Below are 27,634 nucleotides of genomic sequence, written 5' to 3' on the forward strand. Positions count from 1 at the left end.
CTGCACACACAGTACAATGAGACGTTCTAGAACACTGCACACACAGTACAATGAGACGTTCTAGAACACTGCACACACACAGTACAATGAGACGTTCTAGAACACTGCACACACACAGTACAATGAGACGTTCTAGAACACTGCACACACAGTACAATGAGACGTTCTAGAACACTGCACACACACAGTACAATGAGACGTTCTAGAACACTGCACACACACAGTACAATGAGACGTTCTAGAACACTGCACACACACAGTACAATGAGACGTTCTAGAACACTGCACACACACAGTATACAATGAGACGTTCTAGAACACTGCACACACACAGTACAATGAGACGTTCTAGAACACTGCACACACAGCACAATGAGACGTTCTAGAACACTGCACACACAGTACGAGACGTTCTAGAACACTGCACACACAGCACAATGAGACGTTCTAGAACACTGCACACAGCACAATGAGACGTTCTAGAACACTGCACACACAGTACAATGAGACGTTCTAGAACACTGCACACACAGTACAATGAGACGTTCTAGAACACTGCACACACACAGTACAATGAGACGTTCTAGAACACTGCACACACACAGTACAATGAGACGTTCTAGAACACTGCACACAGCACAATGAGACGTTCTAGAACACTGCACACACACAGTACAATGAGACGTTCTAGAACACTGCACACACAGCACAATGAGACGTTCTAGAACACTGCACACACAGTACAATGAGACGTTCTAGAACACTGCACACACAGCACAATGAGACGTTCTAGAACACTGCACACAGCACAATGAGACGTTCTAGAACACTGCACACACAGTACAATGAGACGTTCTAGAACACTGCACACACAGTACAATGAGACGTTCTAGAACACTGCACACACACAGTACAATGAGACGTTCTAGAACACTGCACACACACAGTACAATGAGACGTTCTAGAACACTGCACACACACAGTACAATGAGACGTTCTAGAACACTGCACACACAGCACAATGAGACGTTCTAGAACACTGCACACACAGTACAATGAGACGTTCTAGAACACTGCACACACAGCACAATGAGACGTTCTAGAACACTGCACACACAGCACAATGAGACGTTCTAGAACACTGCACACACAGTACAATGAGACGTTCTAGAACACTGCACACACAGTACAATGAGACATTCTAGAACACTGCACACAGCACAATGAGACGTTCTAGAACACTGCCTATGGAACCCTGAGAATGGGGAAAATGATGTCATAGTGAGTGATGTCATAAATGCTGTACTAAAATATATATACATTTACATTTAAGTCATTTAGCAGACGCTCTTATCCAGAGCGACTTACAAATTGGTGCATTCACCTTATAAATAGATAACGTTATGTTAATGAGCTGATCACATGACTGGATAAACACTGATTGGGAATTATAAGAAGTGAAGAAAATAAACATTAACATTCAACACTCCATTTTTCTGACATGACAAAGACACAATAAAACCAAATTGTTCACAACATTTTTAATGGGCAAGATTCAAAAACACACCAGAAGCTCTGAGGAAGGCCAACACATAAAAGCTTAACAAATCTAAGTAACACTGGCAAGAGCAGTGTGCAAGTCAAATGATTCCCACGCAACAAGCCCACTCACATGTGCAAGTGCTTTCCCCATTTTAAGATTGGAGAAAAACAATGTGAAACCTGCTCACTGCTCTGTAATGAGCTTTACGTATCAGCCTCTGATTGGATGTGAGGACGATTCGTAAAGCTTATTAAAGAGCAGTGATACTATCGAGTATGTAGCAGTGTGTAGGTTTATCCTTTTTGTCTCGTTTTATTCAACTGTTACCATGCACCTGCAACAGAGATAGCTCAGATGTGCTTTTTGAATTTCCTATTTTAAAGATTGAAAACACAAACAAGTATACCATACATGAAGAATAATGTTGATCTCGATTACAATATTTGGCATTAAATTGTGTTTATATTCAAAAACACACAATTACACAATTGTTATTTTTGGTAGCTAGACAAGTGCAAAACATGCGTTTTGGAATTACACTGAACAAAAATATAAAAACGCAACATGTAAAGTGTTGGTCCCATGTTTCATGAGCTGAAATAAAAGATCCCAGAAATGTTCCCATATGCGCAAAAAGCTTATTTCTCTCAAATTTGTGCACTAATTTGTTTACATCCCTGTTAGTGAACATTTCTCCTTTGTCAAGATAATCCATCCACCTGACAGGTGTGGCATATCAAGAAGCTGATTTAAACAGCATGATCATTACACAGGTGCACCTTGTGCTGGGGGACAATAAAAGGCCACTCTAAAAATGCTACAGATGTCTCAAGTTGAGGGAGCGTGCAATTGGCATGCTGACAACAGGAATGTCCACCAGAGCTGTTGCCAGATAATTGAATGTTAATTTCTCTACTATAAGCCACCTCCAATGTCGTTTTAGAGAATTTGGCAGTACGTCCAACCGGCCTCACAACCGCAGACAGCGTGTAACCACGCCAGCACAGGACCTCCACATCCGGCTTCATCACCTGCAGGATTGGGGGGTGCTGAGGAGTATTTCTGTCTGTAATAAAGCCATTTTGTGTGGAAAAACTCATTATGTTTGGCTGGGCCTGTCTGCCAAGGCTGCAGTCATGTTAAATCCATAGATTAGGACGTAATACATTTATTTACATTGACTGATTTCCTTATATGAACTGAAACTCAGTAAAATCTTTGAAATTGTTTGTCGTTTTTACATTTTTGTTCAGTGTAGTTAATTCTGGATCTAAAATGTCCTTAAAGTCCAGGAGGTTCTAGAGTGAAAAAGGTTCTAACAGTCTAGAACATTCTACAGTCTCTGGCTTTGGTTCCATATCTCAGCACCACATGTTAGCTTGGTCCTTTAGTTGTAGACTGCGTCCCAAATGCTACGCACTTCCCTTTATAGAGCTCCAAAAGTAGTGAACGACGTAGGGAACAGGGTGCCATTTTGGACGCAGGCTTAGTCAATACAGGAGAGCTGTACATACTGTATAAAACACAAGATAAACGCTGTGATACTAACAATTAGACACAATGCTACTGCCAAACAGAACTCCTATACAGTCAGTGAATAGGAGGACAACACAGTATACAAGTAGGAGAAACAACAGTGAGAGGAGGAGAACCCATAGGTCCTATAGGGTAGGAGGAGAACCTATAGGGTAAGAGGAGACCTATAGGGTAAGAGGAGACCTATAGGTCCTATAGGGTAAGAGGAGAACCTATAGGGTAAGAGGAGAACCTATAGGGTAAGAGGAGAACCTATAGGTCCTATAGGGTAAGAGGAGAACCTATAGGGTAAGAGGAGAACCTATAGGGTAAGAGGAGAACCTATAGGGTAAGAGGAGAACCTATAGGTCCTATAGGGTAAGAGGAGAACCTATATGGTAAGAGGAGAACCTATATGGTAAGAGAGAACCTATAGGTCCTATAGGGTAAGAGGAGAACCTATAGGGTAAGAGGAGAACCTATATGGTAAGAGGAGAACCTATAGGTCCTGTATGGTAAGAGGAGAACCTATAGGGTAAGAGGAGAACCTATAGGGTAGGAGGAGAACCTATAGGTCCTATAGGGTAAGAGGAGAACCTATATGGTAAGAGGAGAACCTATAGGGTAAGAGGAGAACCTATAGGTATGGTAAGAGGAGAACCTATAGGGTAAGAGGAGAACCTATAGGTCCTATAGGGTAAGAGGAGAACCTATATGGTAGGAGGAGAACCTATATGGTAAGAGGAGAACCTATAGGTCCTATAGGGTAAGAGGAGAACCTATATGGTAAGAGGAGAACCTATATGGTAAGAGGAGAACCCTATAGGTCCTATAGGGTAAGAGGAGAACCTATATGGTAAGAGGAGAACCTATATGGTAGGAGGAGAACCTATAGGTCCTATAGGGTAAGAGGAGAACCTATATGGTAAGAGGAGAACCTATAGGGTAAGAGGAGAACCTATAGGTCCTATAGGGTAAGAGGAGAACCTATATGGTAAGAGGAGAACCTATAGGGTAAGAGGAGAACCTATAGGTCCTATAGGGTAAGAGGAGAACCTATAGGGTAAGAGGAGAACCTATAGGTCCTATAGGGTAAGAGGAGAACCTATATGGTAAGAGGAGAACCTATAGGGTAAGAGGAGAACCTATAGGTCCTGTATGGTAAGAGAACAGGAGTGTCGACAATACCCTCTGTTTTGGCCCACAGACGTGGCAGTTGAGAAGCCCCAACTTGCATTTAGATACCGGAAGATTTCATGGACCCCCAGACATGGTGGATGGTTATTGGGGTGATTAGCTCTCCTCTAGCCAGGAAGGAGGCTCCGTGCCGGGCATGGGTAGCTTGGTGCTTGCCTGCTGCAGGCTGAGCTCCAGGTGCTGGTGGTTGGAGGTGCTGTAGGAAGCTACAGCACCATGGAGCAATACCAACTGATGCTGGAGAACCTTTACCTGGGGGGGAGAGAGAGATGGGAGAGGAGGGAGAGAGAGGGGGGGGTGAGGGTAGGGGGGAGGAGGGAGGGAGGGGGGAGGGAGGGGAGAGGAGGGAGGGGAGAGGAGGGAGGGAGGGGGGGAGGAGGGAGGGAGGGGAGGGGAGAGAGAGGGGAGGGAGGGGGGAGGGAGGGGGGAGGGAGGGGAGGGAAAGGAGGGAGAGAGAGTGGAGAGAGAGGGGGGGGAGAGAGGGGAGAGGAGGGAGGGGAGAGAGGGTGAGGGGAGAGAGAGGGGAGAGAGAGGGGGGGAGGGGAGAGAGAGGGGAGAAAGTGGGAGGGAGAGAGGGAGGGAGAGGGAGGAGAGAGAGGGGGGAGAGAGAGGGGAGAAGGAGGGAAGGGGGAGGGTGGGTGGGAGAGGGAGGGAGGGAGGGTGGGAGAGGGAGGGAAAGGGGTGAATGAGTGTGTTCCATCGAAATCCTCTACCCCCCCACTCTCCCTCCAGGGTTAGGGTTATCCCTGGCCATGACTCCACTCTCTGAGGGTGACTCAGTAAGAGCTGATCCCTGGCCATGACTCCACTCTCTGAGGGTGACTCAGTAAGAGCTGATCCCTGGCCATGACTCCACTCTCTGAGGGTGACTCAGTAAGAGCTGATCCCTGGCCATGACTCCACTCTCTGAGGGTGACTCAGTAAGAGCTGATCCCTGGCCATGACTCCACTCTCTGAGGGTGACTCAGTAAGAGCTGATCCCTGGCCATGACTCCACTCTCTTGAGGGTGACTCAGTAAGAGCTGATCCCTGGCCATGACTCCACTCTCTGAGGGTGACTCAGTAAGAGCTGATCCCTGGCCATGACTCCACTCTCTGAGGGTGACTCAGTAAGAGCTGATCCCTGGCCATGACTCCACTCTCTGAGGGTGACTCAGTAAGAGCTGATCCCTGGCCATGACTCCACTCTCTGAGGGTGACTCAGTAAGAGCTGATCCCTGGCCATGACTCCACTCTCTGAGGGTGACTCAGTAAGAGCTGATCCCTGGCCATGACTCCACTCTCTGAGGGTGACTCAGTAAGAGCTGATCCCTGGCCATGACTCCACTCTCTGAGGGTGACTCAGAAGGAGTTGGGATATGCAAAAAAAGAACATTTCCATTTCCCAGCGGTCCGGCCTACCCACCGGTCCCAGTTAGCCAGCGGTCCCAGTTAGCCAGCGGTCCCAGTTAGCCAGCGGTCCCAGTTAGCCAGCGGTCCCAGTTAGCCAGCGGTCCCAGCTAGCCAGCGGTCCCAGCTAGCCAGCGGTCCCAGTTAGCCAGCGGTCCCAGTTACCCAGCGGTCCCAGTTAGCCAGCGGTCCCAGTTACCCAGCGGTCCCAGTTACCCAGCGGTCCCAGTTACCCAGCGGTCCCAGTTAGCCAGCGGTCCCAGTTAGCCAGCGGTCCCAGTTAGCCAGCGGTCCCAGTTAGCCAGCGGTCCCAGTTAGCCAGCGGTCCCAGTTAGCCAGCGGTCCCAGTTAGCCAGCGGTCCCAGTTAGCCAGCGGTCCCAGTTACCCAGCGGTCCCAGTTAGCCAGCGGTCCCAGTTAGCCAGCGGTCCCAGTTAGCCAGCGGTCCCAGTTAGCCAGCGTTCCCAGTTAGCCAGCGGTCCCAGTTAGCCAGCGGTCCCAGTTAGCCAGCGGTCCCAGTTAGCCAGCGGTCCCAGTTAGCCAGCGGTCCCAGTTAGCCAGCGGTCCCAGTTAGCCAGCGGTCCCAGTTAGCCAGCGGTCCCAGTTAGCCAGCGGTCCCAGTTAGCCAGCGGTCCCAGTTAGCCAGCGGTCCCAGTTAGCCAGCGGTCCCAGTTAGCCAGCGGTCCCAGTTAGCCAGCGGTCCCAGTTAGCCAGCGGTCCCAGTTAGCCAGCGGTCCCAGTTAGCCAGCGGTCCCAGTTAGCCAGCGGTCCCAGTTAGCCAGCGGTCCCAGTTAGCCAGCGGTCCCAGTTAGCCAGCGGTCCCAGTTAGCCAGCGGTCCCAGTTAGCCAGCGGTCCCAGTTAGCCAGCGGTCCCAGTTAGCCAGCGGTCCCAGTTAGCCAGCGGTCCCAGTTAGCCAGCGGTCCCAGTTAGCCAGCGGTCCCAGTTAGCCAGCGGTCCCAGTTAGCCAGCGGTCCCAGTTAGCCAGCGGTCCCAGTTAGCCAGCGGTCCCAGTTACCCAGCGGTCCCAGTTAGCCAGCGGTCCCAGTTAGCCAGCGGTCCCAGTTAGCCAGCGGTCCCAGTTAGCCAGCGGTCCCAGTTAGCCAGCGGTCCCAGTTAGCCAGCGGTCCCAGTTAGCCAGCGGTCCCAGTTAGCCAGCGGTCCCAGTTAGCCAGCGGTCCCAGTTAGCCAGCGGTCCCAGTTAGCCAGCGGTCCCAGTTAGCCAGCGGTCCCAGTTAGCCAGCGGTCCCAGTTAGCCAGCGGTCCCAGTCCAGTTAGCCAGCGGTCCCAGTTAGCCAGCGGTCCCAGTTAGCCAGCGGTCCCAGTTAGCCAGCGGTCCCAGTTAGCCAGCGTTCCCAGTTACCCAGCGGTCCCAGTTACCCAGCGGTCCCAGTTAGCCAGCGGTCCCAGTTAGCCAGCGGTCCCAGTTAGCCAGCGGTCCCAGTTAGCCAGCGGTCCCAGTTAGCCAGCGGTCCCAGTTAGCCAGCGGTCCCAGTTAGCCAGCGGTCCCAGTTACCCAGCGGTCCCAGTTAGCCAGCGGTCCCAGTTAGCCAGCGGTCCCAGTTAGCCAGCGGTCCCAGTTAGCCAGCGGTCCCAGTTAGCCAGCGGTCCCAGTTAGCCAGCGGTCTTGGGGCAGTGAAACAGGCCTAATAAATGCACCCCCCTTATTTGACCTCGTCTCCTTACCTTATTCTCCTCCAGTAGTTTGAGTTTGACTGACAGGTTGTTTCGGCTCTTCTCATACTTCTCTCTCTGGTTCTGGAAGGTTCTCTGGGCCTGCTCTAGTTTGGGCAAGGTGGCAGTGTCTCGAGGTCCCAGGTTCAAGTCCTCCAGGTCACAACGGTATGCATCATACTCTATCCTGTAAGACATTCATTGTGTTGAATTTCTACATCCCGGTGTGGCCCTCGAGCCAAAAATGGTCCCTGGCCTAGTGAGATGACGGAAAGACTGTTGTGTTGCCTGGTCTCTGTGTGTGTGTGTGTGTGTGTGTGTGTGTGTGTGTGTGTGTGTTAGTGTGTGTGTGTTAGTGTGTGTTAGTGTGTGTTAGTGTGTGTGTGTTAGTGTGTGTGTGTTAGTGTGTGCGTGTTAGTGTGTGTGTGTTAGTGTGTGTGTGTTAGTGTGTGTGTTTGTGTTAGTGTGTGTGTTTGTGTTAGTGTGTGTGTTTGTGTTAGTGTGTGTGTTAGTGTGTGTGTTAGTGTGTGTTAGTGTGTGTGTGTGTGAGTGTGTGTTAGTGTGTGTTAGTGTGTGTGTTAGTGTGTGTGTTAGTGTGTGTGTTAGTGTGTGTTTGTGTGTGTGTGTGTGTGTGTGTGTTAGTGTGTGTGTGTGTGTGTTAGTGTGTGTGTGTTAGTGTGTGTTAGTGTGTGTGTGTTAGTGTGTGTGTGTTAGTGTGTGTGTGTTAGTGTGTGTGTGTTAGTGTGTGTGTGTGTGTTAGTGTGTGTTAGTGTGTGTGTTAGTGTGTGTTAGTGTGTGTGTTAGTGTGTGTTAGTGTGTGTGTTAGTGTGTGTGTGTGTGTGTTAGTGTGTGTGTGTGTGTGTTAGTGTGTGTGTGTGTGTGTGTGTGTGTTAGTGTGTGTTAGTGTGTGTGTGTGTGTGTTAGTGTGTGTGTGTGTTAGTGTGTGTGATAGTGTGTGTGTTAGTGTGTGTTAGTGTGTGTTAGTGTGTGTTAGTGTGTGTGTGTGTTAGTGTGTGTGTGTGTTAGTGTGTGTGTGTGTTAGTGTGTGTTAGTGTGTTAGTGTGTGTGTGTGTGTGTGTGTGTGTTAGTGTGTGTGTGTGTGTTAGTGTGTGTGTGTGTGTTAGTGTGTGTGTTAGTGTGTGTGTTAGTGTGTGTGTTAGTGTGTGTGTTAGTGTGTGTGTAGTGTGTGTGTGTGTGTGTGTTAGTGTGTGTTAGTGTGTGTGTGTGTGTGTGTGTTAGTGTGTTAGTGTGTGTTAGTGTGTGTGTGTTAGTGTGTTAGTGTGTGTTAGTGTGTGTGTGTGTTAGTGTGTGTGTGTGTTAGTGTGTGTGTGTTAGTGTGTGTGTGTTAGTGTGTGTGTGTTAGTGTGTGTGTGTTAGTGTGTGTGTGTTAGTGTGTGTGTGTGTGTAGTGTGTGTCAGTGTGTGTGTGTGTTAGTGTGTGTTAGTGTGTGTGTGTTAGTGTGTGTTAGTGTGTGTGTGTTAGTGTGTGTGTTAGTGTGTGTGTGTGTTAGTGTGTGTCAGTGTGTGTGTGTGTTAGTGTGTGTTAGTGTGTGTGTGTTAGTGTGTGTTAGTGTGTGTGTGTTAGTGTGTGTGTGTTAGTGTGTGTGTGTCAGTGTGTGTGTGTGTTAGTGTGTGTTAGTGTGTGTGTGTTAGTGTGTGTTAGTGTGTGTGTGTTAGTGTGTGTTAGTGTGTGTGTGTTAGTGTGTGTGTTAGTGTGTGTGTGTGTTACCTGGCTGTCTCATAGTGTTTGACGTTAACCATGGTGTCCTCTATAGTTTTGTTAACCAGTGTGTTCATATCGGAGGTGAAAGAGTTTATAGCCGAGACCAGGACCTCTCCTCTCTTCGACAGAAACCTCTGGGTGTTCCCGTTCAGACCAAACTCTACCTGACAAACGCAGACCAGAACAAGAGGCTTTGAGAAGACATTTACACACAAAAACCTGTTTAAAAACAGTCAAGTCTGTATTTTAAGCCTTATCCAGAAATGAGAATTAAACCAAAAAATAAAAGCAATTGTCTGAGGACGGTGCTGGTAACTTTACCACCATCTACATATTACCTCGACTAACCTGTACCCCGCACACTGATTCAGTACCATTACCCCTTGTGAATTTAAGTATGTTTCTCTCTCTCTCTCTCTCTAGGCTGATGTAAGAAGGGCTTTATAAATACATGTGATTGATATAGCCTTGTTACTGTTATTTTACTGTGTTACTTTTTATTTTGTATTGTTTTTATTTTAGTAAATATTTTCTTAAAACATATTTTCTTAAAACTGCATTGTTGGTTAAGGGCTGGTAGTCAGCATTTCACTGTAAGATCTACACCTGTTGTATTCGGCACATGTGACTAAAAGTTTGATTTGAATGTTAGCAGAGAGAGACTGGTACCCAGACTAGAGGACTGGTACCCAGACTAGAGGACTGGTACCCAGGCTAGAGGACTGGTACCCAGGCTAGAGGACTGGTACCCAGGCTAGAGGACTGGTACCCAGACTAGAGGACTGGTACCCAGACTAGAGGACTGGTACCCAGGCTAGAGGACTGGTACCCAGACTAGAGGACTGGTACCCAGACTAGAGGACTGGTACCCAGACTAGAGGACTGGTACCCAGGCTAGAGGACTGGTACCCAGACTAGAGGACTGGTACCCAGGCTAGAGGACTGGTACCCAGGCTAGAGGACTGGTACCCAGACTAGAGGACTGGTACCCAGGCTAGAGGACTGGTACCCAGACTAGAGGACTGGTACCCAGACTAGAGGACTGGTACCCAGACTAGAGGACTGGTACCCAGACTAGAGGACTGGTATCCAGACTAGAGGAATGTTACCCAGGCTAGAGGACTGGTACCCAGACTAGAGGACTGGTACCCAGGCTAAAGGACTGGTACCCAGACTAGAGGACTGGTACCCAGACTAGAGGACTGGTACCCAGACTAGAGGACTGGTACCCAGGCTAGAGGACTGGTACCCAGACTAGAGGACTGGTACCCAGACTAGAGGACTGGTACCCAGACTAGAGGACTGGTACCCAGGCTAGAGGACTGGTATCTAAACAGACTGGTACCCAGACTAGAGGACTGGTACCCAGACTAGAGGACTGGTATCTAAACAGACTGGTACCCAGACTAGAGGACTGGTACCCAGACTAGAGGACTGGTACCGACTAGAGGACTGGTACCCAGACTAGAGGACTGGTACCCAGACTAGAGGACTGGTACCCAGACTAGAGGACTGGTACCCAGACTAGAGGACTGGTACCCAGGCTAGAGGACTGGTACCCAGGCTAGAGGACTGGTACCCAGGCTAGAGGACTGGTATCTAAACAGACTGGTACCCAGACTAGAGGACTGGTACCCAGACTAGAGGACTGGTACCCAGGCTAGAGGACTGGTACCCAGGCTAGAGGACTGGTACCCAGACTAGAGGACTGGTACCCAGACTAGAGGACTGGTACCCAGGCTAGAGGACTGGTACCCAGGCTAGAGGACTGGTACCCAGGCAAGAGGACTGGTATCTAAACAGACTGGTACCCAGACTAGAGGACTGGTACCCAGACTAGAGGACTGGTACCCAGACTAGAGGACTGGTACCCAGGCTAGAGGACTGGTACCCAGGCTAGAGGACTGGTACCCAGGCTAGAGGAATGTTACCCAGGCTAGAGGACTGGTACCCAGGCTAGAGGACTGGTACCCAGACTAGAGGACTGGTACCCAGACTAGAGGACTGGTACCCAGACTAGAGGACTGGTATCCAGAATAGAGGAATGTTACCCAGGCTAGAGGACTGGTACCCAGACTAGAGGACTGGTACCCAGGCTAAAGGACTGGTACCCAGACTAGAGGACTGGTACCCAGACTAGAGGACTGGTACCCAGACTAGAGGACTGGTACCCAGACTAGAGGACTGGTACCCAGACTAGAGGACTGGTATCTAAACAGACTGGTACCCAGACTAGAGGACTGGTACCCAGACTAGAGGACTGGTACCCAGACTAGAGGACTGGTACCCAGACTAGAGGACTGGAATCTAAACAGACTGGTACCCAGACTAGAGGACTGGTACCCAGACTAGAGGACTGGTACCCAGACTAGAGGACTGGTACCGACTAGAGGACTGGTACCCAGACTAGAGGACTGGTACCCAGACTAGAGGACTGGTACCCAGACTAGAGGACTGGTACCCAGGCTAGAGGACTGGTACCCAGGCTAGAGGACTGGTATCTAAACAGACTGGTACCCAGACTAGAGGACTGGTACCCAGACTAGAGGACTGGTACCCAGACTAGAGGACTGGTACCCAGGCTAGAGGACTGGTACCCAGGCTAGAGGACTGGTACCCAGGCTAGAGGACTGGTACCCAGACTAGAGGACTGGTACCCAGACTAGAGGACTGGTATCCAGACTAGAGGAATGTTACCCAGGCTAGAGGACTGGTACCCAGACTAGAGGACTGGTACCCAGACTAGAGGACTGGTACCCAGACTAGAGGACTGGTACCCAGACTAGAGGACTGGTACCCAGGCTAGAGGACTGGTACCCAAACTAGAGGACTGGTACCCAGACTAGAGGACTGGTACCCAGGCTAGAGGACTGGTACCCAGGCTAGAGGACTGGTATCTAAACAGACGGGTACCCAGACTAGAGGACTGGTACCCAGACTAGAGGACTGGTATCTAAACAGACTGGTACCCAGACTAGAGGACTGGTACCCAGACTAGAGGACTGGTACCCAGACTAGAGGACTGGTACCCAGGCTAGAGGACTGGTACCGAGGCTAGAGGACTGGTACCCAGACTAGAGGACTGGTACCCAGACTAGAGGACTGGTACCCAGACTAGAGGACTGGTACCCAGGCTAGAGGACTGGTACCCAGGCTAGAGGACTGGTACCCAGGCTAGAGGACTGGTACCCAGGCTAGAGGAATGTTACCCAGGCTAGAGGACTGGTACCCAGGCTAGAGGACTGGTACCCAGGCTAGAGGACTGGTACCCAGACTAGAGGACTGGTACCCAGACTAGAGGACTGGTATCCAGACTAGAGGAATGTTACCCAGGCTAGAGGACTGGTACCCAGACTAGAGGACTGGTACCCAGGCTAAAGGACTGGTACCCAGACTAGAGGACTGGTACCCAGACTAGAGGACTGGTACCCAGACTAGAGGACTGGTACCCAGGCTAGAGGACTGGTACCCAGACTAGAGGACTGGTACCCAGACTAGAGGACTGGTACCCAGGCTAGAGGACTGGTATCTAAACAGACTGGTACCCAGACTAGAGGACTGGTACCCAGACTAGAGGACTGGTACCCAGACTAGAGGACTGGTACCCAGACTAGAGGACTGGTATCTAAACAGACTGGTACCCAGACTAGAGGACTGGTACCCAGACTAGAGGACTGGTACCCAGACTAGAGGACTGGTACCCAGACTAGAGGACTGGTACCCAGACTAGAGGACTGGTACCCAGACTAGAGGACTGGTACCCAGACTAGAGGACTGGTACCCAGGCTAGAGGACTGGTACCCAGGCTAGAGGACTGGTATCTAAACAGACTGGTACCCAGACTAGAGGACTGGTACCCAGACTAGAGGACTGGTACCCAGGCTAGAGGACTGGTACCCAGACTAGAGGACTGGTACCCAGACTAGAGGACTGGTATCCAGACTAGAGGAATGTTACCCAGGCTAGAGGACTGGTACCCAGACTAGAGGACTGGTACCCAGACTAGAGGACTGGTACCCAGACTAGAGGACTGGTACCCAGACTAGAGGACTGGTACCCAGACTAGAGGACTGGTACCCAGGCTAGAGGACTGGTACCCAAACTAGAGGACTGGTACCCAAACTAGAGGACTGGTACCCAGACTAGAGGACTGGTATCTAAACAGACGGGTACCCAGACTAGAGGACTGGTACCCAGACTAGAGGACTGGTATCTAAACAGACTGGTACCCAGACTAGAGGACTGGTACCCAGACTAGAGGACTGGTACCGACTAGAGGACTGGTATCTAAACAGACTGGTACCCAGACTAGAGGACTGGTACCCAGACTAGAGGACTGGTACCCAGACTAGAGGACTGGTACCCAGGCTAGAGGACTGGTACCCAGGCTAGAGGACTGGTACCCAGACTAGAGGACTGGTACCCAGGCTAGAGGACTGGTATCTAAACAGACTGGTACCCAGGCTAGAGGACTGGTACCCAGACTAGAGGACTGGTACCCAGACTAGAGGACTGGTACCCAGGCTAGAGGAATGTTACCCAGGCTAGAGGACTGGTACCCAGACTAGAGGACTGGTACCCAGACTAGAGGACTGGTACCCAGACTAGAGGACTGGTACCCAGACTAGAGGACTGGTACCCAGACTAGAGGACTGGTATCTAAACAGACTGGTACCCAGGCTAGAGGACTGGTATCTAAACAGACTGGTACCCAGGCTAGAGGACTGGTACCCAGGCTAGAGGACTGGTACCCAGACTAGAGGACTGGTACCCAGGCTAGAGGACTGGTACCCAGGCTAGAGGACTGGTATCTAAACAGACTGGTACCCAGACTAGAGGACTGGTACCCAGACTAGAGGACTGGTACCCAGACTAGAGGACTGGTACCCAGGCTAGAGGACTGGTACCCAGGCTAGAGGACTGGTACCCAGGCTAGAGGACTGGTACCCAGGCTAGAGGACTGGTACCCAGACTAGAGGACTGGTACCCAGACTAGAGGACTGGTACCCAGACTAGAGGACTGGTACCCAGACTAGAGGACTGGTATCTAAACAGACTGGTACCCAGACTAGAGGACTGGTACCCAGACTAGAGGACTGGTACCCAGACTAGAGGACTGGTACCCAGACTAGAGGACTGGTACCCAGGCTAGAGGACTGGTACCCAGGCTAGAGGACTGGTACCCAGGCTAGAGGACTGGTATCTAAACAGACTGGTACCCAGACTAGAGGACTGGTACCCAGACTAGAGGACTGGTACCCAGACTAGAGGACTGGTACCCAGGCTAGAGGACTGGTACCCAGGCTAGAGGACTGGTACCCAGACTAGAGGACTGGTACCCAGACTAGAGGACTGGTATCCAGACTAGAGGAATGTTACCCAGGCTAGAGGACTGGTACCCAGACTAGAGGACTGGTACCCAGACTAGAGGACTGGTACCCAGACTAGAGGACTGGTACCCAGACTAGAGGACTGGTACCCAGGCTAGAGGACTGGTACCCAAACTAGAGGACTGGTACCCAGACTAGAGGACTGGTACCCAGGCTAGAGGACTGGTATCTAAACAGACGGGTACCCAGACTAGAGGACTGGTACCCAGACTAGAGGACTGGTATCTAAACAGACTGGTACCCAGACTAGAGGACTGGTACCCAGACTAGAGGACTGGTACCCAGACTAGAGGACTGGTACCCAGACTAGAGGACTGGTATCTAAACAGACTGGTACCCAGACTAGAGGACTGGTACCCAGACTAGAGGACTGGTACCCAGACTAGAGGACTGGTACCCAGACTAGAGGACTGGTACCCAGGCTAGAGGACTGGTACCCAGGCTAGAGGACTGGTACCCAGGCTAGAGGACTGGTATCTAAACAGACTGGTACCCAGGCTAGAGGACTGGTACCCAGACTAGAGGACTGGTACCCAGACTAGAGGACTGGTACCCAGGCTAGAGGAATGTTACCCAGGCTAGAGGACTGGTACCCAGACTAGAGGACTGGTACCCAGACTAGAGGACTGGTACCCAGACTAGAGGACTGGTACCCAGACTAGAGGACTGGTACCCAGACTAGAGGACTGGTACCCAGACTAGAGGACTGGTATCTAAACAGACTGGTACCCAGGCTAGAGGACTGGTACCCAGGCTAGAGGACTGGTACCCAGACTAGAGGACTGGTACCCAGGCTAGAGGACTGGTACCCAGGCTAGAGGACTGGTACCCAGACTAGAGGACTGGTACCCAGACTAGAGGACTGGTACCCAGACTAGAGGACTGGTACCCAGGCTAGAGGACTGGTACCCAGGCTAGAGGACTGGTACCCAGACTAGAGGACTGGTATCTAAACAGACTGGTACCCAGACCAGAGGACTGGTACCCAGACTAGAGGACTGGTACCCAGACTAGAGGACTGGTACCCAGGCTAGAGGACTGGTACCCAGGCTAGAGGACTGGTACCCAGACTAGAGGACTGGTACCCAGACTAGAGGACTGGTACCCAGACTAGAGGACTGGTACCCAGACTAGAGGACTGGTATCCAGACTAGAGGAATGTTACCCAGGCTAGAGGACTGGTACCCAGGCTAGAGGACTGGTACCCAGACTAGAGGACTGGTATCTAAACAGACTGGTACCCAGACTAGAGGACTGGTACCCAGGCTAGAGGACTGGTATCTAAACAGACTGGTACCCAGGCTAGAGGACTGGTACCCAGACTAGAGGACTGGTACCCAGACTAGAGGACTGGTACCCAGACTAGAGGACTGGTACCCAGGCTAGAGGACTGGTACCCAGACTAAAGGACTGGTACCCAGACTAGAGGACTGGTACCCAGGCTAAAGGACTGGTACCCAGACTAGAGGACTGGTACCCAGACTAGAGGACTGGTACCCAGACTAGAGGACTGGTACCCAGACTAGAGGACTGGTACCCAGGCTAGAGGACTGGTATCTAAACAGGACTGGTACCCAGACTAGAGGACTGGTACCCAGACTAGAGGACTGGTACCCAGACTAGAGGACTGGTACCCAGGCTAGAGGACTGGTACCCAGACTAGAGGACTGGTACCCAGGCTAGAGGACTGGTACCCAGGCTAGAGGACTGGTACCCAGACTAGAGGACTGGTACCCAGACTAGAGGACTGGTACCCAGGCTAGAGGACTGGTACCCAGACTAGAGGACTGGTACCCAGACTAGAGGACTGGTACCCAGACTAGAGGAATGTTACCCAGGCTAGAGAACTGGTACCCAGGCTAGAGGACTGGTACCCAGACTAGAGGACTGGTACCCAGACTAGAGGACTGGTACCCAGACTAGAGGACTTGTACCCAGACTAGAGGACTGGTACCCAGACTAGAGGACTGGTACCCAGGCTAGAGGACTGGTACCCAGACTAGAGGACTGGTACCCAGACTAGAGGACTGGTACCCAGACTAGAGGACTGGTATCTAAACAGACTGGTACCCAGACTAGAGGACTGGTACCCAGACTAGAGGACTGGTACCCAGACTAGAGGACTGGTACCCAGACTAGAGGACTGGTACCCAGGCTAGAGGACTGGTACCCAGGCTAGAGGACTGGTACCCAGACTAGAGGACTGGTACCCAGGCTAGAGGACTGGTATCTAAACAGACTGGTACCCAGGCTAGAGGACTGGTACCCAGACTAGAGGACTGGTATCTAAACAGACTGGTACCCAGACTAGAGGACTGGTACCCAGGCTAGAGGACTGGTACCCAGGCTAGAGGACTGGTACCCAGACTAGAGGACTGGTATCTAAACAGACTGGTACCCAGACTAGAGGACTGGTACCCAGACTAGAGGACTGGTATCTAAACAGACTGGTACCCAGGCTAGAGGACTGGTACCCAGACTAGAGGACTGGTACCCAGACTAGAGGACTGGTATCTAAACAGACTGGTACCCAGGCTAGAGGACTGGTATCTAAACAGACTGGTACCCAGGCTAGAGGACTGGTACCCAGACTAGAGGACTGGTACCCAGACTAGAGGACTGGTACCCAGACTAGAGGACTGGTACCCAGACTAGAGGACTGGTACCCAGGCTAGAGGACTGGTACCCAGACTAGAGGACTGGTACCCAGGCTAGAGGACTGGTATCTAAACAGACTGGTACCCAGGCTAGAGGACTGGTACCCAGACTAGAGGACTGGTACCCCGACTAGAGGACTGGTACCCAGACTAGAGGACTGGTACCCAGGCTAGAGGACTGGTACCCAGACAAAAGGACTGGTACCCAGACTAGAGGACTGGTACCCAGGCTAAAGGACTGGTACCCAGACTAGAGGACTGGTACCCAGACTAGAGGACTGGTACCCAGACTAGAGGACTGGTACCCAGACTAGAGGACTGGTACCCAGACTAGAGGACTGGTACCCAGGCTAGAGGACTGGTATCTAAACAGACTGGTACCCAGACTAGAGGACTGGTACCCAGACTAGAGGACTGGTACCCAGACTAGAGGACTGGTACCCAGGCTAGAGGACTGGTACCCAGACTAGAGGACTGGTACCCAGGCTAGAGGACTGGTACCCAGACTAGAGGACTGGTACCCAGGCTAGAGGACTGGTACCCAGACTAGAGGACTGGTACCCAGACTAGAGGACTGGTACCCAGACTAGAGGAATGGTACCCAGGCTAGAGGACTGGTACCCAGGCTAGAGGACTGGTACCCAGACTAGAGGACTGGTACCCAGACTAGAGGACTGGTACCCAGACTAGAGGACTGGTACCCAGACTAGAGGACTGGTACCCAGACTAGAGGACTGGTACCCAGACTAGAGGACTGGTACCCAGACTACAGGACTGGTACCCAGACTAGAGGACTGGTACCCAGACTAGAGGACTGGTACCCAGACTAGAGGACTGGTACCCAGACTAGAGGACTGGTACCCAGGCTAGAGGACTGGTACCCAGGCTAGAGGACTGGTACCCAGGCTAGAGGACTGGTATCTAAACAGACTGGTACCCAGGCTAGAGGACTGGTACCCAGACTAGAGGACTGGTATCTAAACAGACTGGTACCCAGACTAGAGGACTGGTACCCAGGCTAGAGGACTGGTACCCAGGCTAGAGGACTGGTACCCAGACTAGAGGACTGGTATCTAAACAGACTGGTACCCAGACTAGAGGACTGGTACCCAGACTAGAGGACTGGTATCTAAACAGACTGGTACCCAGGCTAGAGGACTGGTACCCAGACTAGAGGACTGGTACCCAGACTAGAGGACTGGTACCCAGACTAGAGGACTGGTATCTAAACAGACTGGTACCCAGGCTAGAGGACTGGTATCTAAACAGACTGGTACCCAGGCTAGAGGACTGGTACCCAGACTAGAGGACTGGTACCCAGACTAGAGGACTGGTACCCAGACTAGAGGACTGGTACCCAGACTAGAGGACTGGTACCCAGGCTAGAGGACTGGTACCCAGACTAGAGGACTGGTACCCAGGCTAGAGGACTGGTATCTAAACAGACTGGTACCCAGGCTAGAGGACTGGTACCCAGACTAGAGGACTGGTACCCAGACTAGAGGACTGGTACCCAGACTAGAGGACTGGTACCCAGGCTAGAGGACTGGTACCCAGACTAGAGGACTGGTACCCAGACTAGAGGACTGGTACCCAGGCTAGAGGACTGGTACCCAGACTAGAGGACTGGTACCCAGACTAGAGGACTGGTACCCAGACTAGAGGACTGGTACCCAGGCTAGAGGACTGGTACCCAGACAGGACTGGTACCCAGACTAGAGGACTGGTACCCAGACTAGAGGACTGGTACCCAGGCTAGAGGACTGGTACCCAGACTAGAGGACTGGTACCCAGGCTAGAGGACTGGTACCCAGACTAGAGGACTGGTACCCAGACTAGAGGACTGGTACCCAGGCTAGAGGACTGGTACCCAGGCTAGAGGACTGGTACCCAGACTAGAGGACTGGTACCCAGACTAGAGGACTGGTACCCAGGCTAGAGGACTGGTACCCAGGCTAGAGGACTGGTACCCAGACTAGAGGACTGGTACCCAGACTAGAGGACTGGTACCCAGACTAGAGGACTGGTACCCAGACTAGAGGACTGGTACCCAGGCTAGAGGACTGGTACCCAGACTAGAGGACTGGTACCCAGACTAGAGGACTGGTACCCAGACTAGAGGACTGGTATCTAAACAGACTGGTACCCAGACTAGAGGACTGGTACCCAGACTAGAGGACTGGTACCCAGACTAGAGGACTGGTACCCAGACTAGAGGACTGGTACCCAGACTAGAGGACTGGTACCCAGGCTAGAGGACTGGTACCCAGGCTAGAGGACTGGTACCCAGACTAGAGGACTGGTACCCAGGCTAGAGGACTGGTATCTAAACAGACTGGTACCCAGGCTAGAGGACTGGTACCCAGACTAGAGGACTGGTATCTAAACAGACTGGTACCCAGACTAGAGGACTGGTACCCAGGCTAGAGGACTGGTACCCAGGCTAGAGGACTGGTACCCAGACTAGAGGACTGGTATCTAAACAGACTGGTACCCAGACTAGAGGACTGGTACCCAGACTAGAGGACTGGTATCTAAACAGACTGGTACCCAGGCTAGAGGACTGGTACCCAGACTAGAGGACTGGTACCCAGACTAGAGGACTGGTACCCAGGCTAGAGGACTGGTATCTAAACAGACTGGTACCCAGGCTAGAGGACTGGTACCCAGGCTAGAGGACTGGTACCCAGACTAGAGGACTGGTACCCAGACTAGAGGACTGGTACCCAGACTAGAGGACTGGTACCCAGACTAGAGGACTGGTACCCAGGCTAGAGGACTGGTACCCAGACTAGAGGACTGGTACCCAGGCTAGAGGACTGGTATCTAAACAGACTGGTACCCAGGCTAGAGGACTGGTACCCAGGCTAGAGGACTGGTACCCAGACTAGAGGACTGGTACCCAGACTAGAGGACTGGTACCCAGGCTAGAGGACTGGTACCCAGACTAAAGGACTGGTACCCAGACTAGAGGACTGGTACCCAGGCTAAAGGACTGGTACCCAGACTAGAGGACTGGTACCCAGACTAGAGGACTGGTACCCAGACTAGAGGACTGGTACCCAGACTAGAGGACTGGTACCCAGGCTAGAGGACTGGTATCTAAACAGACTGGTACCCAGACTAGAGGACTGGTACCCAGACTAGAGGACTGGTACCCAGACTAGAGGACTGGTACCCAGGCTAGAGGACTGGTACCCAGACTAGAGGACTGGTACCCAGGCTAGAGGACTGGTATCTAAACAGACTGGTACCCAGGCTAGAGGACTGGTACCCAGACTAGAGGACTGGTACCCAGACTAGAGGACTGGTACCCAGACTAGAGGACTGGTACCCAGACTAGAGGACTGGTACCCAGGCTAGAGGACTGGTATCTAAACAGACTGGTACCCAGGCTAGAGGACTGGTACACAGGCTAGAGGACTGGTACACAGGCTAGAGGACTGGTATCTAAACAGACTGGTACCCAGGCTAGAGGACTGGTACCCAGGCTAGAGGACTGGTACCCAGGCTAGAGGACTGGTATCTAAACAGACTGGTACCCAGACTAGAGGACTGGTACCCAGACTAGAGGACTGGTACCCAGGCTAGAGGACTGGTACCCAGGCTAGAGGACTGGTACCCAGACTAGAGGACTGGTACCCAGACTAGAGGACTGGTACCCAGACTAGAGGACTGGTACCCAGGCTAGAGGACTGGTACCCAGACTAAAGGACTGGTACCCAGACTAGAGGACTGGTACCCAGGCTAAAGGACTGGTACCCAGACTAGAGGACTGGTACCCAGACTAGAGGACTGGTACCCAGACTAGAGGACTGGTACCCAGGCTAGAGGACTGGTATCTAAACAGACTGGTACCCAGACTAGAGGACTGGTACCCAGACTAGAGGACTGGTACCCAGACTAGAGGACTGGTACCCAGGCTAGAGGACTGGTACCCAGACTAGAGGACTGGTACCCAGGCTAGAGGACTGGTATCTAAACAGACTGGTACCCAGGCTAGAGGACTGGTACCCAGACTAGAGGACTGGTACCCAGACTAGAGGACTGGTACCCAGACTAGAGGACTGGTACCCAGACTAGAGGACTGGTACCCAGACTAGAGGACTGGTACCCAGGCTAGAGGACTGGTATCTAAACAGACTGGTACCCAGGCTAGAGGACTGGTACCCAGGCTAGAGGACTGGTACCCAGGCTAGAGGACTGGTATCTAAACAGACTGGTACCCAGGCTAGAGGACTGGTACCCAGGCTAGAGGACTGGTACCCAGGCTAGAGGACTGGTATCTAAACAGACTGGTACCCAGACTAGAGGACTGGTACCCAGACTAGAGGACTGGTACCCAGGCTAGAGGACTGGTACCCAGGCTAGAGGACTGGTACCCAGGCTAGAGGACTGGTATCTAAACAGACTGGTACCCAGGCTAGAGGACTGGTACCCAGGCTAGAGGACTGGTACCCAGGCTAGAGGACTGGTACCCAGACTAGAGGACTGGTACCCAGACTAGAGGACTGGTACCCAGGCTAGAGGAATGTTCTTTCAAAATAAAAGGTATTAAAATGTCTCACGTGTAGTGGCGGCGTTTTGAGGCTGAGCTCGGTGAAGGCATCGCCCAGAGTCCTTTGCGTCTGTGTGACCTGGGCGAGCTGCGTGGCGAGTGTCTGGGCCAGGCAGGTCACGTGATCATAACGGCGGCGGTCATCACGGAGAATGTCGATGCGGGCCTCGAGTTCTGGGTCGACCGTACGGGATCCACGACCCATCTTCTCTGACAGAACCTGCTTGGTACACTGGGGAGGAGGGGTGGAGGGAGAGAGGGACAGAGGAAGGGGAGAGGAGGGAAAGGAGAGAGAGGGAGGTGAGGAAGAGAGGAATAGAAAGAGACGTAACATGCAGGACAAGCAGAGAAAGGAGTTTCTTAAAGAGTAACTTGCTCTCCCCCTCCTCCCTCCTTCCCTCTCTCTCTCTCCTCCCCCCTCTCTCTCTTTTCTTCCCCCTCCCTCCCTTTCACTTCCCCCCGTCTCCTCTCCCTCTCTCCTCCCCCCTCCCTCTCTCCTCCGTCTCCTCCCCCCCTCCCTCCCTCCCCCCTCCCTCTCTCCTCCGTCTCCTACCCCCCTCTCCCTCTCTCCTCCCCCCTCCCTCTCTCCTCCGTCTCCTCCCCCCTCCCTCCCTCCCCCCTCCCTCTCTCTCCCCTCCGTCTCCTCCCCCCTCCCTCTCTCCTCCGTCTCCTACCCCCCTCTCCCTCTCTCCTCCCCCCTCCCTCTCTCCTCCGTCTCCTCCCCCCCTCCCTCCCTCCCCCCTCCCTCCCTCTCCCCTCCGTCTCCTCCCCCCTCCGTCTCCTCCCCCCTCACTCTCTCCCCCCTCTGTCTCCTACCCTCCCTCCCCCTCCCTCTCCCCCCTCCGTCTCCTACCCTCCCTCTCCCCCCTCCGTCTCCTACCCCCTTTCCTACCCCCCCTCCTCTCTCTTTCCCCCCTCCCTCCCTCCCCCCTTCCTCTCTCCTCCCCCCCTCCCCCTCTCCTCCCCCCCCTCCCTCCCCCCCTCCTCTCTCCCTCCCCCCTTCCTCTCTCCTCCCCCCCCTCCCTCCCTCTCTCTCTCCTCCCTCCCTCCCTCCCTCCCCCTCTCTCACCTTATAAGTAGTGATGCTCCATTTGCGAACCTGTTCCAGTTTCTCAATGGCGGGAATTTTCTGGTTTCCCGTGACAACCACTGGTCCTGTGGTTGGCTTCCGTGAACCTACATGGTAGGGATCAAGAAGCCCAAACAGATATAATATTTGACGAGAACATTATTTACAAAACTATGCTTCCGTTTGTATACGATCACATATCTCTCTAACGCGTGGGAAAACTTTGATTTCCAAAATGAAAATTACTTGGATCTGGTTTGCTGTTGTATACATAAATATAGTTACTCTTTGTGGATTCATTACTACTTTTCTATTAATTCTCTATTTTCTTTATCTCTGACCCGTAAGTCAGCATTTCACTGTTAGTCCACACCTGTTGTTTACGAAGAATGTGACAAATAACATGAGATTTTTAGTCCTATGTCTAAAAAAAAATGAGGCCCACGGGTCACTAGTTTGGGACCACTGCTATAGGGTCTGGTGTGAGAGGTGAGGGGTGAGAGGTGAGGGGTGAGGGGTGAGGGGTGAGAGGTGAGGGGTGAGGGGTGAGAGGTGAGGGGTGAGAGGTGAGGGGTGAGGGGTGAGAGGTGAGGGGTGAGGGGTGAGGGTGAGAGGTGATTAATTGATTTTATTACTGCCTTACCCTCATCCGGTTCTGTGTTGTCCTCAACAACGGACTCCTTCTGGTAGGAAGTGAAAACAGACAAACAGAAAGAAAGAAAGAATAGAACACCTGTGCTGAGTCACCTTACAGTCCGGACACACTGAGTCACCTTGGACAAACACTGCTGTGTGTGTGTGTGTGTGTGTGTGTGTGTGTGTGTGTGTGTGTGTGTGTGTGTGTGTGTGTGTGTGTGTGTGTGTGTGTGTGTGTGTGTGTGTGTGTGTGTGTGTGTGCGTAAGCAAAAAGAAGAAAGACAAAACAGAGAGAGTAGACAGAGAGACGGGGAGCTTAGCAGACAGAGAGACGGGGAGGTTAGCAGACAGAGAGACGGGGAGGTTAGCAGACAGAGAGACGGGGAGGTTAGCAGACAGAGAGACGGGGAGGTTAGCAGACAGAGAGAAGGGGAGGTTAGCAGACAGAGAGAAGGGGAGGTTAGCAGACAGAGAGACGGGGAGGTTAGCAGACAGAGAGACGGGGAGGTTAGCAGACAGAGAGACGGGGAGGTTAGCAGACAGAGAGACGGGGAGGTTAGCAGACAGAGAGACGGGGAGGTTAGCAGACAGAGAGACGGGGAGGTTAGCAGACAGAGAGACGGGGAGGTTAGCAGACAGAGAGACGGGGAGGTTAGCAGACAGAGAGACGGGGAGGTTAGCAGACAGAGAGACGGGGAGGTTAGCAGACAGAGAGGAGGGGAGGTTAGCAGACAGAGAGACGGGGAGGTTAGCAGACAGAGAGACGGGGAGGTTAGCAGACAGAGAGAAGGGGAGGTTAGCAGACAGAGAGACGGGGAGGTTAGCAGACAGAGAGACGGGGAGGTTAGCAGACAGAGAGACGGGGAGGTTAGCAGACAGAGAGGAGGGGAGGTTAGCAGACAGAGAGAAGGGGAGGTTAGCAGACAGAGAGACGGGGAGGATAGCAGACAGAGAGACGGGGAGGTTAGCAGACAGAGAGACGGGGAGGATAGCAGACAGAGAGACGGGGAGGATAGCAGACAGAGAGAAGGGGAGGTTAGCAGACAGAGAGACGGGGAGGTTAGCAGACAGAGAGACGGGGAGGATAGCAGACAGAGAGACGGGGAGGTTAGCAGACAGAGAGACGGGGAGGTTAGCAGACAGAGAGACGGGGAGGTTAGCAGACAGAGAGACGGGGAGGTTAACAGACAGAGAGAAGGGGAGGTTAGCAGACAGAGAGACGGGGAGGTTAGCAGACAGAGAGACGGGGAGGTTAGCAGACAGAGAGAAGGGGAGGTTAGCAGACAGAGAGAACGGGGAGGTTAGCAGACAGAGAGACGGGGAGGTTAGCAGACAGAGAGACGGGGAGGTTAGCAGACAGAGAGACGGGGAGGTTAGCAGACAGAGAGACGGGGAGGTTAGCAGACAGAGAGACGGGGAGGTTAGCAGACAGAGAGACGGGGAGGTTAGCAGACAGAGAGACGGGGAGGTTAGCAGACAGAGAGACGGGGAGGTTAGCAGACAGAGAGACGGGGAGGTTAGCAGACAGAGAGAAGGGGAGGTTAGCAGACAGAGAGACGGGGAGGTTAGCAGACAGAGAGACGGGGAGGTTAGCAGACAGAGAGACGGGGAGGTTAGCAGACAGAGAGACGGGGAGGTTAGCAGACAGAGAGAAGGGGAGGTTAGCAGACAGAGAGACGGGGAGGTTAGCAGACAGAGAGAAGGGGAGGTTAGCAGACAGAGAGACGGGGAGGATAGCAGACAGAGAGACGGGGAGGTTAGCAGACAGAGAGAAGGGGAGGTTAGCAGACAGAGAGACGGGGAGGTTAGCAGACAGAGAGAAGGGGAGGTTAGCAGACAGAGAGACGGGGAGATGTGTGTGTGTGTGTGTGTGTTTGCTACTACACTTTTCACAGGTGAGTCACCTGTTGATGACATCATTGTGCCACACCCTTTACCTGCCACATCACTGGACAATGGTAGTCTTATCTCATAAATCCACGGATCAGAACAGTAGACAGGCTGAATGAACTAGTGATGTAACTCATCTATTCTAGATATTATGAAGCCGATAAGCACTAAATGCTGATATCCTTGACATGATACAGTGTTGTCTAATATTGTTAATGTATAGTACATACTATATTTAACATAACACATTGTTCATATTGTTAAAGTAGACTCGGGGATCTGGAAAACCTCTCCAATGGTCACTTTAAATCTTTCTATCCAGCCAAATTGATTCTGGAAGAATATCCAGAGGAGACCATAGAGATATTTAATTACTATATGAAATTCTACGGTGGGGACTCCGGTTTTGTTGTTTTTCAAATCCCAGAATGCAGTTTTAATGTGTTCTCTTCTTGTCCCAAACATATTATCATCAACAGACACTAGTGTCCTGGATACCTGGTGGTTCTTACCATATGGAAGGTCTCCTGTCCACCAGACCCCTCTCCCTCACTGGGTATGAAGGTCTCCCCTCTCTGGTTCTCCCCCTCCACCATCATCCTTCCTCTCTTTTTGACAGAATACACATTTTACAGACAGTCAAACGGGAGAAGTAGAAACATGGAAATATAATTATTAGATTCTACTTCCTTTCATTTTCAAGCTGAACACTTCCTTTTGAGTGTCGTGCCCCTCCTCTCCTCCTCTCTGACTGAGCCTTCCTCCTCTCCTCCTCTCTAACTGAGCCTTCCTCCTCTCCTCCTCCTCCTCTCCTCTCTGACTGAGCCTTCCTCCTCTCCTCCTCTCTGACTGAGCCTTCCTCCTCTCCTCCTCCTCCTCTCCTCTCTGACTGAGCCTTCCTCCTCTCCTCCTCTCTGACTGAGCCTTCCTCCTCTCCTCCTCTCTCCTCTCCTCTCTGACTGAGCCTTCCTCCTCCTCCTCTCCTCTCTGACTGAGCCTTCCTCCTCTCCTCCTCCTCCTCTCTGACTGAGCCCTCCTCCTCTCCTCCTCTCTGACTGAGCCTTCCTCCTCCTCCTCTCTGACTGAGCCTTCCTCCTCCTTCTCTCCTCTCTGACTGAGCCTTCTCTCCTCTCTGACTGAGCCTTCCTCCTCTCCACTCCAGCTGTCCAACTACCACAGGGTCGTTCTGGTTTGGTTAGCATACACTGCCACCTGCGGTTATTCACCAATACTACAAACACACACATAAACTAGTAACGTTACTGTTATTCAATGACAGAATAGTTGTCTCGTAAAATCATTTACATAACAACCGGATAAAACGTCTATAATTATATTATAATAAGCTGGGCCTATTGCAAATAACCCCCTGAAACATTCACAACAGTTACTGGCCATTCATATTATACAACAAGTTGGCCAGAGCAGTGAGAAGTTAGTTTCTTTGTCTTCCTCTCATCTGACTACTAGTCACACGACTGCGAAGAGAGATAAGTCATATCAATTAGAAATCATTCACAATCCATTTCTCTAAACAACATCTTCTGTTTCCGTGATTAGAAGTATAAATTAGGCCTGCTTAAAGTAAAACTTGTAGACTACCCATTGTTAGTTATGAATGTCTCCTGGCGAACAAAACGTAAACAACGACCGGGAAAAATGTGCAAAGTTTTACCTTCTATTTCTTTCAGATGTATTTTCTTCGTCCGTTTCCTTTGGATTTAATCTCTAGATTAAATTTATCAATGTAAAACTGCAGCAGGAAACTATTAGAGACTTTGGGACAAAAGTACAATTGGAACTTTTCTGAAAACCGGAAAAGTAAAACAAAATATCAAAACTACATTCAAATCCCGGAAGTAGTTCTACCTTACCGTGTGTAAGGTCGTAACTAGTTAACACAGCCACAAAGTCATTAACACCCGACTATTTCTAGAATTGATCTTGTTAAAATCAGATTTTAAACCTAACCTTAACCACACTGACAACTTTATGGCTAACCCTAAACTTAAATTAAGATTTTAAAAAACGAAGCTTTGTTTTCTAGAATTATTACTATCGCCAAAGGTGGACTTTGTGGCTGTGCTATCTAGTGGGAATCTGTGTGTAGCCACGGATTGTATGAGTAGCGCCAAGGGACGTTTTTTCCCTGAATAATCTGAGACTACATTTCATCTTCTTTTTATTTTTCAAATCATCATCATCATCATAATAAGCATCATCAATGTGAACCCAAAGGTTCACCAGGGCCCAGTTTTTCTAAAAGTGTCTGGATTTCGTTTCTCAAATAGGATTAAATGAATAGAACTGGCAAATCATTGAACTGAATGGGCACTTCCGTTCTATTCATTCCATTTCTATGTATTTTATAGGCGAAATCCAGAGAGATTTAGAATT

The 27,634-nt window shown here is 51.5% G+C and overlaps 1 protein-coding gene across 10 annotated transcripts; it reads right to left on the reverse strand.

The window, feature by feature from the left end:
• Nucleotides 1–1,526: 1,526 nt before the first annotated feature.
• Nucleotides 1,527–27,107, reverse strand: LOC106578212 (arfaptin-1). 10 transcript variants are annotated; one of them, XR_014381512.1, is made up of 9 exons: nt 26,913–27,107; nt 25,750–25,845; nt 23,355–23,394; nt 22,712–22,818; nt 21,653–21,874; nt 9,044–9,201; nt 7,328–7,502; nt 3,292–4,507; nt 1,527–3,204 (listed from the first exon to the last, which is right to left on the reverse strand). XR_014381512.1 is itself a non-coding variant. In XM_082965406.1 (8 exons), the coding sequence occupies exons 2-8, from the start codon at nt 25,834–25,836 to the stop codon at nt 4,352–4,354; spliced, it is 942 nt and encodes a 313-aa protein (XP_082821532.1). In that variant the 5' UTR covers nt 25,837–25,845; nt 26,913–27,107; the 3' UTR covers nt 3,267–4,351. The 10 variants fall into 10 exon arrangements, 2 of the variants coding, with proteins under 2 accessions (XP_082821532.1, XP_082821531.1); XR_014381517.1 differs by lacking the exon at nt 1,527–3,204 and having other exon boundaries at nt 3,267–4,134; nt 4,184–4,507; XR_014381518.1 differs by lacking the exon at nt 1,527–3,204 and having other exon boundaries at nt 3,267–4,065; nt 4,115–4,507.
• Nucleotides 27,108–27,634: the final 527 nt, after the last annotated feature.

The sequence above is a fragment of the Salmo salar genome, chromosome 18 (genome assembly GCF_965601325.2).
Source record: "Salmo salar chromosome 18, fSalSal1, whole genome shotgun sequence".
Classification (NCBI taxonomy): domain Eukaryota; kingdom Metazoa; phylum Chordata; class Actinopteri; order Salmoniformes; family Salmonidae; genus Salmo; species Salmo salar.